Source organism: Carcharhinus amblyrhynchos, chromosome 30 (genome assembly GCF_965287045.1).
Source record: "Carcharhinus amblyrhynchos chromosome 30, sCarAmb.v2.hapA, whole genome shotgun sequence".
Classification (NCBI taxonomy): Eukaryota; Metazoa; Chordata; class Chondrichthyes; order Carcharhiniformes; family Carcharhinidae; genus Carcharhinus; species Carcharhinus amblyrhynchos.
In genome coordinates, this window is record NC_137353.1 from 32385911 (window position 1) to 32401242 (window position 15332).

Genomic DNA, 15332 nt, shown 5'->3' on the forward strand with positions numbered 1-15332 from the left:
TTATAAGCAAAGCAAATCACATTCTCCAAAGATGTGTGGGTTAGGTTGATTAGTCATTTAAATTGCCTTTTAATGTCCAGGGGTCGAGTGGGCTAAATATGTGGGGTTATGGGGATAGGGCCTGGTGGGATTGTTGTCAGTGCAGACTCGATAAGGCAAGTAGCCTTCTTCTACACTGTAGTGATTCTATGGATTCTAGTTATTCTAGCAATTCTAAATCATCTACCAGTGCACATGTTTTTGGAGCTGTATCCAACAGTATTATGAAACTCTTTAGTGTCACCAAAGCTTTCTCTTGAAAGAAAGATTTGACTGAAATGAAAATCACTCAATAACCTTGTCAAAGAGAATCTTAGCCAGGAATGCTTGTGATTAGAAACTGATGATATCAGGAAATTTAGCCACTGTGCATTAAATTGGGAAATTGTAATCCTCATCTGTAATGTGTCTTTTTACACATCTAACAGTGAGCCAACTTAACACTCCTTCAGATAAAAGCAAGATACCATGGATGCCGGATATCTGAAATAAAAACAGAATTTTCCAGATAAGCTCAGCAGGTCTGGCAGCATCTGTGGCAAGAAACAGAGTTAGTGTTTTGGATCTTAATGATTCATCTTCAGATCTGCTTTTAACCGGTGGGCAATTTGTCTGCATTTTGTCCAGAACCATAGGGCGATTGATGACCAGTGAAGTAAGAAGGTCTTTACTATTTTCAAGCAACCAAATTCCATTTGAATTCAAGGCAGAATCTAATAACTGACAGGTCCAGAGCAGGATCAGGTTGTTATTATCCATGAAGCAGTTTTAAAGTTTAAACACGTGCATTTATTTTTGAAATATATTCTAGAGGGAGATAAGGGGCATAGGTTTAAGGTGTGAAGGGCAAGGTTTAAAGGAGATGTATGAGGCAGATATTTTACATGGGGGGGTGGGGGGGGGCGTGGTGGTGGGTGCCTGGAACTTGCTGCTGAGGGAGGTAGTGGAAGCAGATACGTTGGTGACTTTTAAGGTGGGGGGGGGCTGCGGGGAGCAAATGTATGAGTAGGATGGGAATAGAACCCTTACCGGAATTAAAATCCCTTACCGGAAGGCCAAGGGGTTTTAGGTCGATTGGGCAGCATAGTCGGTGCAAGCTTGGAGAGCCAAAGGACCTGTTCCTGTGCTGTAATTTTTTTTTTGATATCTGTCGGGTTTATGCCAGAGATATTGTAAAGGTGCATTGAAGAAACTCTTTAAAATTACACCATTGTCACCGATTCATCATTTAATTTTTAGCACTCAAGTTTGAATGTCCAAATTTGTGAAGCTCCAATTAATATACTATATAGATGTCAGAGTTCTGAATAATTCTGTGACAGTGGTTTATAATCCTTACGAGCAGTTGAGATTAGCATTCATCTATATTAATCCTCTAGACTGATGGACAAAGGCAAGCATTCTGCCATCTGCCTGCACCTGATTGAGTCAGTGCACCAACCTTAATGTTCATGTTACAACCCCCTCGCAATGAAGTGAGTGTTCTAGTTGTAAGTGAGAGCAGCTCTTCTCAAATGGGCAACGATTAGAGCATTATTCTTAAGAATATGTAAGAACTGGTTGCTACCACTTGGGGCAGGAAAGGGAGTCCCTGCCTGTGTTCTTTGTGTTGTGTGAATAAACCTATGTTAAGGAAAGTGAGTGAGCAGTGAGTTCTGACACTTAATTCCCCTTTCCCCCCAGAAGTATGCCTAAGACTAGTAAAAATATCACAAGGTCCTCACTGGAACTTTATAATGCATTCGTGCCCTATACGGGGGCGGGGGGGGGGAAGGTGGAATAAAAGATATGGTGTAACACAGCATCATGAATGTTTCAGGATCTTCCACAGTCGGTGCCTCTTGTGGATTCCGTCACCAGGCGAGAGTACAGGAGGCGGCATTTCATTGCAAAAGATGAAGAGGATGAAGAACTGGAGGACAGGGCAGTGGTGGAGAGAGCAGGAGAGTCAGCAGCCCTGCCGCCTTTGGAAAATGAGGTATGACTCGACTTGTTGTTATGGGAACTGCTTAATGATGGGAGTGTTTTCACCAGCAGACATCAACAGGAAGAGTGACACTGAGTCAGTGGGAGTACCTCATGGTCCAGCTCGTGGCTGACACCAGTTACGCGTACAAAAGCAAAATACTGCAGATGCTTGAAACCTGAAATGAAATAGAACATGTTGAAAATGCTCGGACAGTATTTATGGAGAGAGAAACAGAAGAGGGGAGATGAACAAAATAGCAGGAATAGTAGTTACACCCACCCCCTTCACAGCACAGTTTTCTTTTCCATAAGAATTTGTCTGGGATTTGAATGAATGTAAAGCAATTGAGGTCTTTTGTTCCAGATCCCAATGTTCTACGTTTGACTTTTGACTAAGTTGATAGCAAAACTGACTTATCACCATCAATGCTCTATCATGAACTGGAGTGAGACACCAGTAGCAATGAGGAGAAATTGCATTCAAGGGAGAAATTTGACTTTTGAGTTAAGTTCAGAAATGCACATTCTCAAATGTTAATGGCCAACCAGAATGAAAGCCATTCTCCTTCGATGGAAAGCAATTACAATAAAATTGCTTCATTTGCTGTGCTCGAATTATACTATCTGGTGATAAACCGTGGAGTGCTATTCTGTAGAATTTCTCAGTAGCCTTTATTTTTATTCATTTTCAGAATGTGGGCAATGCTGACTCAGTTAGCTTTTATTGCTCACTCCATATTGCCCTTGAGCGAGTGGTGGTGAGCTGGTGACATGGAGTGTGTGTACATCTATAGTGCTGTTAGGAAGGGAGGTCCAGCATTTTAATCCAGTGGCAGTGAAGAAGTCAGGGTGGAATGTGGCTTGAAGGGGAGTATGCTGGTGGTGATGCTCCCATCATTTGCTGCCCTCGTCCTTTTAGGTGGTAGAGATTGTGGGTTTGGAAACTGCTGTCAAAGGAGCCTTGGCAAATTGCTGCAGTGCATCTTGTAAATGGCACACACTGTATCATTCTGCGTTGGTGTTGGAGGGAGTGGTTGTTGGAGGTGATGGATGGGGTGCATTCGAGCCAGCTGCTTTGCCCTGTATGGTGTCAAGCTTCTTGAGCACTGTTGGAGCTGCGCTCAGCCAGGCAAGTGGAGAGTATTCCATCGCACTCCCGACTTGTGCCTTGTGTTGTGGCATGGCCCCAAATCGCAAAGGGAAACTTGAAACAGCTGCCAGAGTGGTTTTGCAATTAATGTATTATATGGAGGTTTTCTGAAATCGGAAGTCACTTCTCAGACCAATTGTGATGGTTTTATATTAAAGTGAAACGTTATTGAAATAAAGAAATGTTATACTTAATGTCTTACACTTAACACAATAATGTCTTCACATCGTTAAACAGTAATTTTAAAACAGATTTTAAACAGATTTTGGCTTAAAATATACTCAGGGCTAATCCCCCCTCTCATGGCAACAGTCCTTTATAGATTTTCTAATCTATTAAATTCCAGTAACCTTACTACACAATGTCATGCTGCTCCGAGGGTGTTCTCTGAGGGTGATAGCAATCTGATTCTCATAGCTCTGGTCTTGTCCACACCTCTGAATTCTCTGTGATCTCACCAGTTAATCCTGTTATCTTCTTTGCGATCTCATCAGCTACTACCAACACAGTCTTCAATGTTTTTTCAAATCTACTTTTTTACCCTGTGATCTTAACCTCTATTGTTTCCTATAATTCCTAGATTAGAGGTTCCTTTTTCCCAGAATTTATCAATCCTTATTTTTCACATCACGGCTCCTATATTTTTAGATGTGTTTACCCTGTCTTTCCTCAACTATTTACAATCTTCCAATCTGCAGATGTTGTGCTTTGAAATACCGCAGCCAGCTTCAAACCATTTCTCTCTTTAATGATGTGTAACTTTTCATTCACGTTCTTCTGGCTTACTCTGATTATCACCCTATCAAACCAACTGCCTTCGCACCTTATTAATACGTGACTTTTTCTCTAATCCAGTAAAACCTATCACACAACTGCAAGCTTGTTTTCCAATATATGAGAATATGACAGTGATATTACAAAGTAAAAAATACTAAAACTTGTTTTCCGAACACTTCCAGATGGTGGATAGGCTTTGGGGAGTCAGGAGATGAGCTACTTGTTGCAGAATTCTCAGCCTCTGACCTGCTGTTCATAGAATCATAGAACCCCTACAGTGCAAGAAAAGGCCATTTGGCCCAGCAAGTCTGCACGGAGTCTCCAAAGAGCATCTTACCCAGCCCGCACCCCACCCTATCCACGTAGCCCCATGCATTTACCATGGCCAATCTCCCTAACCTACACATCTTGGGACACGAAGGGGCAATTTAGCTTGGCTAATCTATATAACCTGCACATCTTCGGAGTGTGGAAAGAAACCAAAGCACCTGGAGGAAATCCACGCAGATATAGGGGAATGTGCCAACTCCACACAGACACTCACTCAAGGCTGGAGTTGAACCCAGTCCCTGGAGCTATGAGACAGCAGTGCTAACCACTGTGCCACCATGTCACTCTTGCGGCCACACTATTTATATGACTCGTCCTGTTCAGTTCAGTTTCTGGTCAGTAGTAACTCCCAGGATGTTGATATGGTGGGGTGGGGGGGATGGTTTCATTGAATGTAATGCCACTGAATGTCATGGTGAAATGGTTAGATTTTCTCTAGCTGGAGATGGTCATTGTTCGGCACATATGTGACGTGATTGTTACTTCCCACATATCAGCTGAATCCTGAATGTTGTCCAAGTTTTGCTGCTTATGGACACAGACTGTTTCAGTATCTGAGAAGTGGTGAACGGTGCTGAACACTAGACCCCCTCCCACCATCCTGGCTAGAGGGAGATTTGTTGACTTGAAGTCTTCAAAAGAAAAACCTTGAAGAAGAAAAGATGTCTTTTGTGGCTAATCCACAGAATAGCAAAAGTACATGAAGCTTTAAAGGAATAGAAACATCAAAACTAGAAGCAGGAGTAGGCCATTCGGCCCTTCGAGCCTACACCGCCATTCGTTTTGATCATGGCTGATTATCGAATTCGAATCATCCTGATTTTGCTCCGCCTTCTCCCCAGATCCCTTGAGTCCTTTAGCCACTAGAGCTCGCTCTAATTCCTTCTTGAAATCAGACAACGTTTTGGCCTGAACTACATTCTGTGGTCGTGAATTCTCCACATTCACCACCCTCTGGGTGAAGAAATTTCTCCTCACCTCAGTTTTAAAAGGTTTACCCCTTATCATCAAACTATGACCCCCGAGTTCAGGACTCCCCCACCATTGGGAACTTTCCTTCTGAATCTGCTCTGTCTAACCCAGTAAGAATTTGACAAGTTTCTGAGATCCCCTCTCACTCTTCTAAACTGCAGGAATATAACTCTAACTGACTTAGTCTCTCCTTGTATGACAGACCGGCCATCCCAAGAATCAGCCTGGTAAATCTTTGATGTACTCCCTCTAGAGCAAGGATGTCCTTCCCCAGATAAGGACACCAAAATTGCACACACCACTCCAGATGTGGCCTCACCAATGCCTTATACAATTGCAGCAAAACATCCCTATTCCTATACTCAAATCCTTTCTCTATGAAAGCCAACATACCATTTTGTCTTCTTTACTAACTGCTGTACCTGCACACTTACTTTCAATGGCTGATGCACAACCAAGGTCTCGTTGAGAATCCACCTCTCAGTTTACACCCATTCAAGTAATAATCTGTCTTCCTATTATTGCTACCAAAGTGGATAACCTCACATTTATCCACATTGCACATGCCCATATGCAACCTGTCCAAACCATGCTGAAGTATCTCTGCATCCTCCTCGTGGCTCACCCTCCCACCCAACTTGGTATCATCTGCAAATTTGGAGATAATACATTCAGTTCCCTCTTCCAAATCATTAATATATAATGTTAACAGTTGGGGTCCTAGCACAGATCCCTGGGACTAGTCACTGACTGCCATTCAGAAAAAGACCTATTTATATAAACATTTTACTTCCTATCTGCTAACCAGCTTTCTCTCCATCTCAAGATAATACCTGCAATCCCACGTGCTTTAACTTTACTAGTTGTCTGTTATGTGAGACATTGTCGAAAGCCTTTTGAAAGTCTAAATAAACCACTTCTGCTGGTTCCCCTGAGTTAGCTCTACTAGATACATCATCAAAGATGCATGATTTCCTTTTTGTAAAGCCATGTTGATTTTGTCTGATTGTACCAAATGCCGAGTTATGAAATCCTTAATAATGGACTCTAGCAACTTCCCCAGTACTGACGTTCGGCTCACTGGTTCATAGTTCCCTGTTTTCTCTCTGCTTCCTTTTTTTTGAATAGCGAGCTTACATTAGCTACCCTCCAATCTGTAGGAACTAGTCCAGAGCCCAAAGAATTTTGGGGAAAAAACAAACACCAGTGGGGATCTACTGTTTCCAGGGCCACTTCCTCAAATACAAGAGCAAGAGTAGACTGAATGGTCTGTCAAGCCTGCTCCACCGTTCAATACAACCGTGGCTGATCTTGGGCTTCATCTGTACGTTCCTACCTGCTCTGCGTACCTCTGAGAGAACAAAAATTTCAGCCTCAAGGCCCAGATGGTTCCAGGGTTCATGAAAAAGAAAAAATAGCAGGACTAGAGGGCACAGCCTCAAAATAAGGTGGGGGGGCAGTTTAGAGTGGAGATGAGGAGGAATTTCTTCATTCAAAGGGTGATGAATCTCTGGAATTCTCTGCCCGTTGAAGTGGTGGAGGCTACCTCGCTGAATATATTTAAGTCACGGGTAGATAGGTTTCTGATAGACAGGGGAATTAAGGGTATTGGGAAGAAAGCGGGAAAGTGGAACTGATCCACTTCAGATCAGCCATGATCTTATTGAATGGCGGGGCAGGCTAGAAGGGCTAGATGGCCTACTCCTGCTCCTATTTCTTATGAAATTTCCTCAGCTTGTCGTCAGTTGAGGAAGGTGAAAAATACCAACCTGGCAACTAATAACAATGTTTTGTCTTCAAAGGTGCCTGTGGGAACCGAGACGAAAGTAAATTCTTTGCAGCAAAATGCAACAGACATGGTGGAGAAGTGTTTGTGATGATCTGTCGAAGCGCAGATGGGAACTGTTAACCAGTCAAGTCAAACCAAAGATGTCTGATTTCGTACCTAATAATAGCGGAGCGTTATTTTTGTGGCCTGGCTTGTTTTGGAAGCCAATTTTAGTAGTCGTCCAGCTAATACATTTTCTATGATTGCACAACCTAAATCTGTGGTATCCGGTAATCAAAATTTTGGCTTTGTTACTTTAGCTCTATTCTGTGATTTTTATGCTATACCTTGCCTTTTATAATAGCCTTTTATTTAAGTTTGCACTTAAAATAATATAGCCCTGGCATTCACATCTATAGCTTTTAATAAATCAAAATAAGGCTGGTTACGTTGCATCAACTGTTCTAAGTTAAAAATGGGAGTAAACGTCAGAATAAGTTTGGCATTTGTTCAGAGTCTTTGCCAATATGAGTATTTGGACTGTTCTGCCACTTAATTGCAATTTAAAACTGGCATTCTGGATTTTGTATATTTTCTTGAATAATTATTGATTTGAAGTTGAGAGCATTTAGCTAAGCATCACATTTTGAATTGTAGTATGGCTTGGAAAATCATCTTTTACACATCCCTTTGGTTATACTAAAATGGCTTGTATTTCTGCAGATTTGAGGTAACATATCAAAATTCAGTGAATGGTTTGCAATTCAGGTAAATGATTCATTGTAGCTTTGTAAGTTGTGGGATGGGGAGGTGTTAGAGATTGTTATGAATGGTGAATGAAGTGAAATGATCTTTCTTTTTTAAATAATATCTTAACAATTATTGCACCGTATTGGGACACCGCAGCAAATAATGAAGACGGGAGTCGGAGAGTGGCGGTCCTCACTGTGGCTGTGTTCGAAACCCAACAACAGGAATAGGTGGAGCATCTCAACATTTTGTTGCGTAGTTTACCTTAATTGGCACAGAAGGTATTTCTTATCAAATGATAGGGACGATTGATAATTTTCCAGAATGTTCTTAACTTTGGAAGCCAACGCTATAACTCATTTTCGGTTACACTTCTTTCCTCTAATTCAGTTATCCTCTGTTGTTTGTTTAATCACTTAAGTTTTTTTTCATTTAAGTTTTTTCTTCAGTAAAATTTAGGCCTACTGTTGCTTCACCTGGTTTCCTCTTCAGTAAAGGAAGGAAATTGTTAAGACTTGTTAACTTTCGATTTAATATTGAGCATGTGATTCCTTTTCTCGGGTCATTTTCTTGTTTGGGTGCTGTATCAGCCAATGGTCACCTGCGAATGCTATTTGAAACTGTTCAATAGGAAGCTTCCTACCTCTAAATATTATGCCTGGTCTGTACTCAGCACCACCACCACCACCACCACCACCACCACTGCCCCCCACCACCAGCACCACCACCATGTGGGATAAATGATGTTGGCAACACTCTTTCAGAGAATTTCTACCTCCCCTTCGCCACGGTTTCTGAATCAGGTGTGAACCCCCAGCTGCAGTTAAATTGGTGTCAAATACTTCAATCATAAGTTCAAGCCTGCTGACTGACCTTCAGAAATATCAAAAGAAAGCCCAGTGCAGTTTTTTTAGCACCCAGTTAGCAGTAGGTGAAGAATTGTGAACAGTGTTTTCTTCAAGCAGAAATACAGAACTGAACATGCAGCACATCATTTTACTGCTTTAAGATAAAGGAAGAAAGTTGGAAGTGATGTGATTGAGGTTCAATTCAGAAGTAGTTAATTTTTCAGTCAGCCATCAAAATCGGTTATTTTTATATCGCATGGATTAAAACAAATAAACTATTTCATGAGAGCTGTTTTTGAAAAATTTTTCTTCTCTTTAAGCTCATTGATTTAGGAGTAGGTCTGGACGGTTGCATTCTGAGACCATGGTAGATTGTGATGTTGCTCCTGGCTCATATTAAACATGGGTCGGGTTGCTCTACCCTTTCACAATGGACAGGAACTCTGGTTATTGTGCTGGAAATCAGCTAGTATGTTGGATGACAGAGAGATGGAATTTGAAATGATTCGGGGAACGTACGGGTGTCAGATGGTGTGCAAAAGTAAAGCAGCCGGAGGAAAGCCATTAACTTGGTTAGGAGAGGTGCAGAACCAGCAAGAAAGAAGTTATTGTTGCAGGGAGATGGACTTAGTGAAGGAAGAGGCACACATATCAAGTAATGATTTTTACAGCATCCTGTGTGATTGCTCTGTGATTCCTTGTGGCTTATATTAATGATCAGAGTGATAAGCATTTGAAGATTGTCTGGGAGTTTTGTTCTTGAAATCAGAAACCTTTTATGATAATCCTGGAGAATGTTGGTCTTGATCATTAGAACGTATTCTGTTTCTTTACATACTTTGTTTTTACGTCTTTAACAAGCAGAGTGTCATGGTGGCACAGTGGTTCACACTGCTGCCTCACAGTGGCAAGGACCTGGGTTCGATTCTGGTCTGTGTGGAGTTTGCACGTTCTCCCCGTGTCTGCGTGGGTTTCCTCCAGGTGCTCCAGTTTCTTTCCACTGTCCAAAGATGTGCAGGTTAGGTTGATTGGCCGTGATAAATCGACCCTGGTGTCAGGCTGATTAGCAGGGTAAATATGTGGGGTTACAGGGATGGGGTCTGGGTGGGATTGTTGTGGGAATGGCCTCCTTATGCACCGTAGGGATTCTATGAAGCAGGTGAAAAATACGTTTTTAAATACAGCAGATAAATGTTAAGAGTAGCTTACACCAGAAATAAATAGCTGCTACTCCACTGATTTTGTTGTTTTATGTATCTTCCCATTGCCTGTTCCCTTTCTTCCAGTCCCGTGAACTGGTTTGTAGGAGCCCTCCCAACATATTGGAATAGCCACCCTACTCTCAAATATAGAAAGAAGTTCTGACAGGTGACCAGTTTGATGATCCTTCTGCTACTTCCATACTATTCACTGAGGGAAGGCAGTGGATATGCACTTTTTAAAAAAAAAGTTCCATTCTCTGATTACCATCCCCCACCCCAGTGACTCCTCTGTGAACCCACCACTCTGACGTGCAGCCGACCACGTGACCGAGCTGGGATCCGATATTTGTCATAGGAGAATTGGTGAGGTATAAAGATAAAGATTTGTATTTCTGAAGGGTTCTTTTCACAGCCTCAAAGTCCAAAGGCACGTTGCAGCAAATTAAGTACTTTTTGAAGTGTAGCTGCTCTGCTAATGGCACATTGGGTTAGCACTGCTGCCTCACAATGCCAGGGACACGGGTTCAATTCCCGGTCGGGTCACTGTGTGGAGTCTGCATGTTCTCCCCATATCTGCGCGGGTTTCTTCCAGATGCTCTGGTTTCCTCCCACAGTCTGGCAAACGTGCTGGTTAGATGCATTGGCCACGCTAAATTCTCGCTCAGTGTACCCGAACAGGTGCCGGAGCGTGGCAGCTAAGGGATTTTCACAGTAACTTCACTGCAGCGTTAATGTAAGCCCACTTGTGACACTAATAAATAAACTTAAAAAAGAAACACAGCAGCAAATTTGCACACAGCGAACCCTCACAGACAGCAATGTGATAATGACCAGATAATCTGTTTTAATTATGTTGCTGGAGGGTTAAATATTACCAGGGCATGAGGGAGAACTCCTCTGCTCTTTTTCAGAACAGTAACGTGGGGTTTTATACTAATCGGTAACATTCGGCAGAATCAGTCTAGAACAGGCGCCTGGGCCTCTGCAGTGGGACTTGAACCCACAATCTCCATTACCCAGAGATAAACCACTGAACTTGGGCTCATTGAAGAAAGCGCTCTGCACTGGGGAATGGTGGGTGCAGTACCAGTGTTCCCTGGGGCAACGTATCTGGCAGGTGGCCCAGAAGATGTGCTAGGGTCGCCACACAAACCATCCCTGCCATGCCACCCCCCCAACCGTGTTTACCCCCCCCCCCCCACCCCCTTCCTTTCCCCAAAAAAGGATTGTGTGGTGGGAACTGATGTAGAGATAGATGCTGGCAGTGGACTGGGGTAAACACAGTAAAAAGTCTCACAACACCAGGTTAGAGTCCAACCAGTTTATTTGATAGTAAACCCACAAGCTTTGGGAAACAGTGTTCCTTCGTCAGGTGTGTGGAAGGTTCTGATCAGAGAAAGGCACATAAAGACACACACAGTTTACAGAACACTGATTAGAATGCAAGTCTTTGCAGGTTAGCTGCAAACACACCTGATAAAGGAACACCTTTTTCGAAAGCTTGTGGGATTACTATCAAATAAACTGGTGAGAATTGCCCAGGAGGTTTATATTTCTAATGGACAATTATCCTGCAGTGGCCACTATCTCTTTAAAATCAGAGGCTTTGGATGGTTATGACTCTCTTAACAGAATAGTTATTCAGGAAAGTTAGTCAGCTTAAAACCGCTTCTAACTCCTGGATAGACACACTGATGGCCACCTACCGCCCCCCCCCCCCCCCCCCCGCCCCTTACACATCTACCTCCTCCCTGGCTTCTCAAAGAGGCTGAGGTCTTTGAGCTTCCTGGTTTATGGCAGCATAAAAACAGGATGTGGCTTCACCTCCTCTGACACTGCTGTCCCGAAGCTTCCCAGGAGCTGGCATGCTGCCCGATTCCCAAACTCCAGTCTAAAGGTCATGCAAGAAGTGCACAGCTCCTGACGAAGGTCTGTAAAAAAGGAGCAGAGTGGCAATCCGACTATGATTACCGCTCCGTGGAAATTCTAGCCCCTGGTGTAATGAGTAACGTAGCCCCACCATCACCCAGAATCATTCAGACTCCCTGTATCCAGTTAAAAACATTTTCCTTCACTGGCCTTCCTTCTCATTTTCTCTCCATTACATAACCTTCCTTCGTTTGACATATGTGCCGTCGTACACACAGTCACAATACAGGACTGGAACTTTTCCCTGGAGGAACTGTGCAAGTATACCAATCTGTATCTATTTATAAACTGAAATCTAAGACTGAGCAATTAGAGGAGCCTTCACTAATTTAAGCTTGTGGCACAGTCTTTCTGCACGAGGTAAAATAATGCCATTTTTATTTCAGTAGTAAAAGTGTCAACTCGTGCAAAAAGTAATTTTGGTATAACTGAGTCTAGTTAAGAAAAATTGACTGAGATTATTCAACAAAAGGGAGAGAAAACATGAGTCTTAACTTCTGTCATTGGGAAAATGTTTGAGTCCATTATAAAGAAAATTACAGAGTGTTTAGAAATGTGTAATATAATCAAGCAGGGTCAATATGGCTTCATGAAGGGGAAATCATGCCTGACAAATTTATTAGAATTCTTTGGGGTAGTAATGAGCAGGATAGATAAAGGGGGAGCAGTAGATGTAATATAGTTAGATTTCCAACAGCATTCAGTAAGGTTCTGTACAAAAGGCTGTTCAATAAGAGGCTATGGTGTTGGGGTAGTATATTAGCAAGGATAGAGGATTGGCCTAACCGGTAAAGTTGGGATAAGGGGGAAATTTCCAGGATGGCAACATGTAACTGATGGAGTGCCACAGGGATCGGTGCTAGGTCACATTTATTTACGATACAAATGACTTGGACGAGGGAATTGCTAAGTTTGCGGGTGCCACAAAAATAGGTGGGAAGGCAGGTGGTGAGGATGACACAAAGAGTTGACAGGGGGATATAGATAGATAGATTAATTAATTGAGTAAATGTGGCTGTGTAGGTTTACAAGACTGATAATAAAGTGATGTTTTCACATTTCTGTACCAGTGTCCCAAAAAAAAGTGAAATGGCTTGGGAGGAAAATAAATGACAGATTCCCAGCTTTCCAGTTGAGGTCACTTTGCCACAAGGTGTTACCCTCTGCTTTCTATAGCGATGGTGATTTCTTGAAATGGTTTAAATGTTAAAACATTTGCTGTTTGACAAATAAGTGGTCAGTCTATTTAGAGAAGTTGGATGACAACTAGGCACATTTTGGTTGTGAGACCTATAGCATCTATTGGACAATATTCGTAATACGATGGATACTGATTGATTTCTTGGAGGTTAGATTAAGAATGTACTGAACACTCATTCCCACCCACTCCCTGACACCACCCCCCACCCTACCCCAGACAATGATGGATCAACAAATTGATGCAAGAGTTGAATAAGCCTTACCAAGAACGTGCCAAAGGAATGTACCAAATTAAATCCATAGTGAGGTAGCTGGTAGAGAGTGGGGTGAGGTATTCAGCAACTGCAGTTAGCTTTTATCCGCCTGGGTTAAGGAGATTTATTGGGTTTGATTGGCCGGTCTTGTCCGTGGTTGGACTCATTGCGAGTGAGAATGAAGAATTTGGCGTTCCAGCCAAAACTCCATTCGCTTTCAGTGGCACCGGAACATCCCAACAGCGAACAAGTAAAATTACAGCATGAGAACAGGCCCTTCGGCCCTCCAAGCCTGCACCGACCATGGTGCCTGACTGAACTAAAACTCATTACCCTCCGGGGGACCATATCTCTCCATTCCTTTCCTATTCATGTCTTTGCCAAGACATCCCTATCACACCTGCTTTCACTACCTCCCCCAGCAGTGAGTTCCAGGCACCCATGACCCTCCGTGTAAAAAAAAAACCTTCCTCGTACATCATACAAGGATGGAGAATTAAGCCTGATTATTGATAATTCATGTCCAGTGACCCCCATGCATGTGTAGGCAATAGGTGGGGGCAGAACCCACTTCCTCAACACAGTAAACAAGCCTGCCAGCACACACTCGTCAAGGCACACACAACACGAAGAATCGTTATTTAGATTAGGTGTTAAAGACAGAAAGTGCACAATAAGACACTGCCTTCCGGAGAGGGGAAAAAAGACAAATCTTGTGGGCTGATTAGGAAATGATTGATATGAAGTGTTATGAAGAATAATGGGCGTAGTATCAACATCAACTCAACCTTTTTATATAAAAAAATAAACTTTTCAGTCAACATTGGTGCAAATTGTGCTGTAAAAATAAAATTCAAATTGAGAACTTTTAATTCATACTATTTTTGATATTTGCACTATGAAATTTAGAGAAAAATGTTTATAAATTCAGAGATTGAAAAGCGTTTGTTCTTGTGGATCAATGTTAATGAATTTAGATTTGATTTTTATTTCCTTCATTGAAACTTTTTTGAGAGATATTGCCTCCCCTGAGCTGCACCTGTTATGAAGATACAGGAATCTGTTAGGGATGGGTTTTTTTCATTGTAGATCAAGATGAATAAAAGGAATTAACTTCTTAAACAGAGGAGTGATTGGTTTATTGGAGTGTATGAGAAATGTATGTGTAATGTGCTTGTATACTCTATTTGTACAATTGCTTTAATTCAAATAAACACTTCTGGTTTGAAAATAAAACTGTAACTCATTTTTATCCCCCTACGCTTTAAGGTTACCTTAGAAATGAAATCAGTTTGGTTTCGAGGAAACTTTTTATTTTCTATTCCTCATCATCATCTTTATATAGCAATCACACAGGAAATAAGAAATTGTTTCTGACCAATATTGTTATTTTAATGATACAAAGAGGTTCAGTTCAAACATAAGTCTTGGACGAATGGCATAAAGCCACGTCAGAGAGTCAAGAACAAGGCAGAGACAAAAGGAAGTTGAAGTGCTTAAGTTTCCTTATGAGGAATTGCATTGAGCTGCCTGTTTAGGGGAGGCAGTGGCATAGTCACTGGACTTGTAATCCAGAGGCCCAGGGTAATGCTCTGAGGACCCAGGTTCGAATCCCACCGCAGCAGATGGTGAAATTTGAATTCAATACAAATTTAGAATTAAAAGTCTACTGATGACCATGAAACCATTGTCGATTGTTGTAAAAATCCATCTAGTTCACTAATGCTCTTCAGGGAAGGAAATCTGCTGTCTTTGCCTGGTCTGGCCTACATGAGTCCAGACCCAAAGCAACTGCCCTCTGAAATGTTGGACTGAGCCACTCTGTTCAAGGGCAATTAGAGATGGGTAACAAATGCTGGCCTTGCCAGTGACACCCATGCCCAATAAAATAATAAGATACAACCTCTGACAAACCAGTGAAAGCCCAAATTCAATCCATTGATTTATTGGCTGGTAGCAGGGTTCTGACCTTGGCATCCATAATCGTGTACACAGAAAGAATACATTTACCCATTTTCTTTCTTCAGCATGAGCTCATTTAGTCGGAGCCATCTGATTCACTCATGTCCTTTAGGGAAGGAAATCTCCCACCCTTACCTGGCTGGCATGACTCCAGACCTACAGCCATGTAGCTGACTCCTAACC

The 15332-nt window shown here is 42.2% G+C and overlaps 1 protein-coding gene across 2 annotated transcripts in view; it reads left to right on the plus strand.

Moving 5' to 3' along the window:
• c30h1orf174 (chromosome 30 C1orf174 homolog) overlaps positions 1 to 12802 on the plus strand; it is a 30849-nt gene extending 18047 nt beyond the window's left edge. For both annotated transcript variants that reach the window (XM_080215023.1, XM_080215024.1), the window contains exons 4-5: positions 1859 to 2017; positions 7039 to 12802. In XM_080215023.1, the coding sequence (XP_080071149.1) occupies positions 1859 to 2017; positions 7039 to 7113 (234 nt within the window). In that variant the 3' untranslated portion in view covers positions 7114 to 12802. The remainder of the gene's footprint in view (positions 1 to 1858; positions 2018 to 7038) is intronic.
• Positions 12803 to 15332: the final 2530 nt, after the last annotated feature.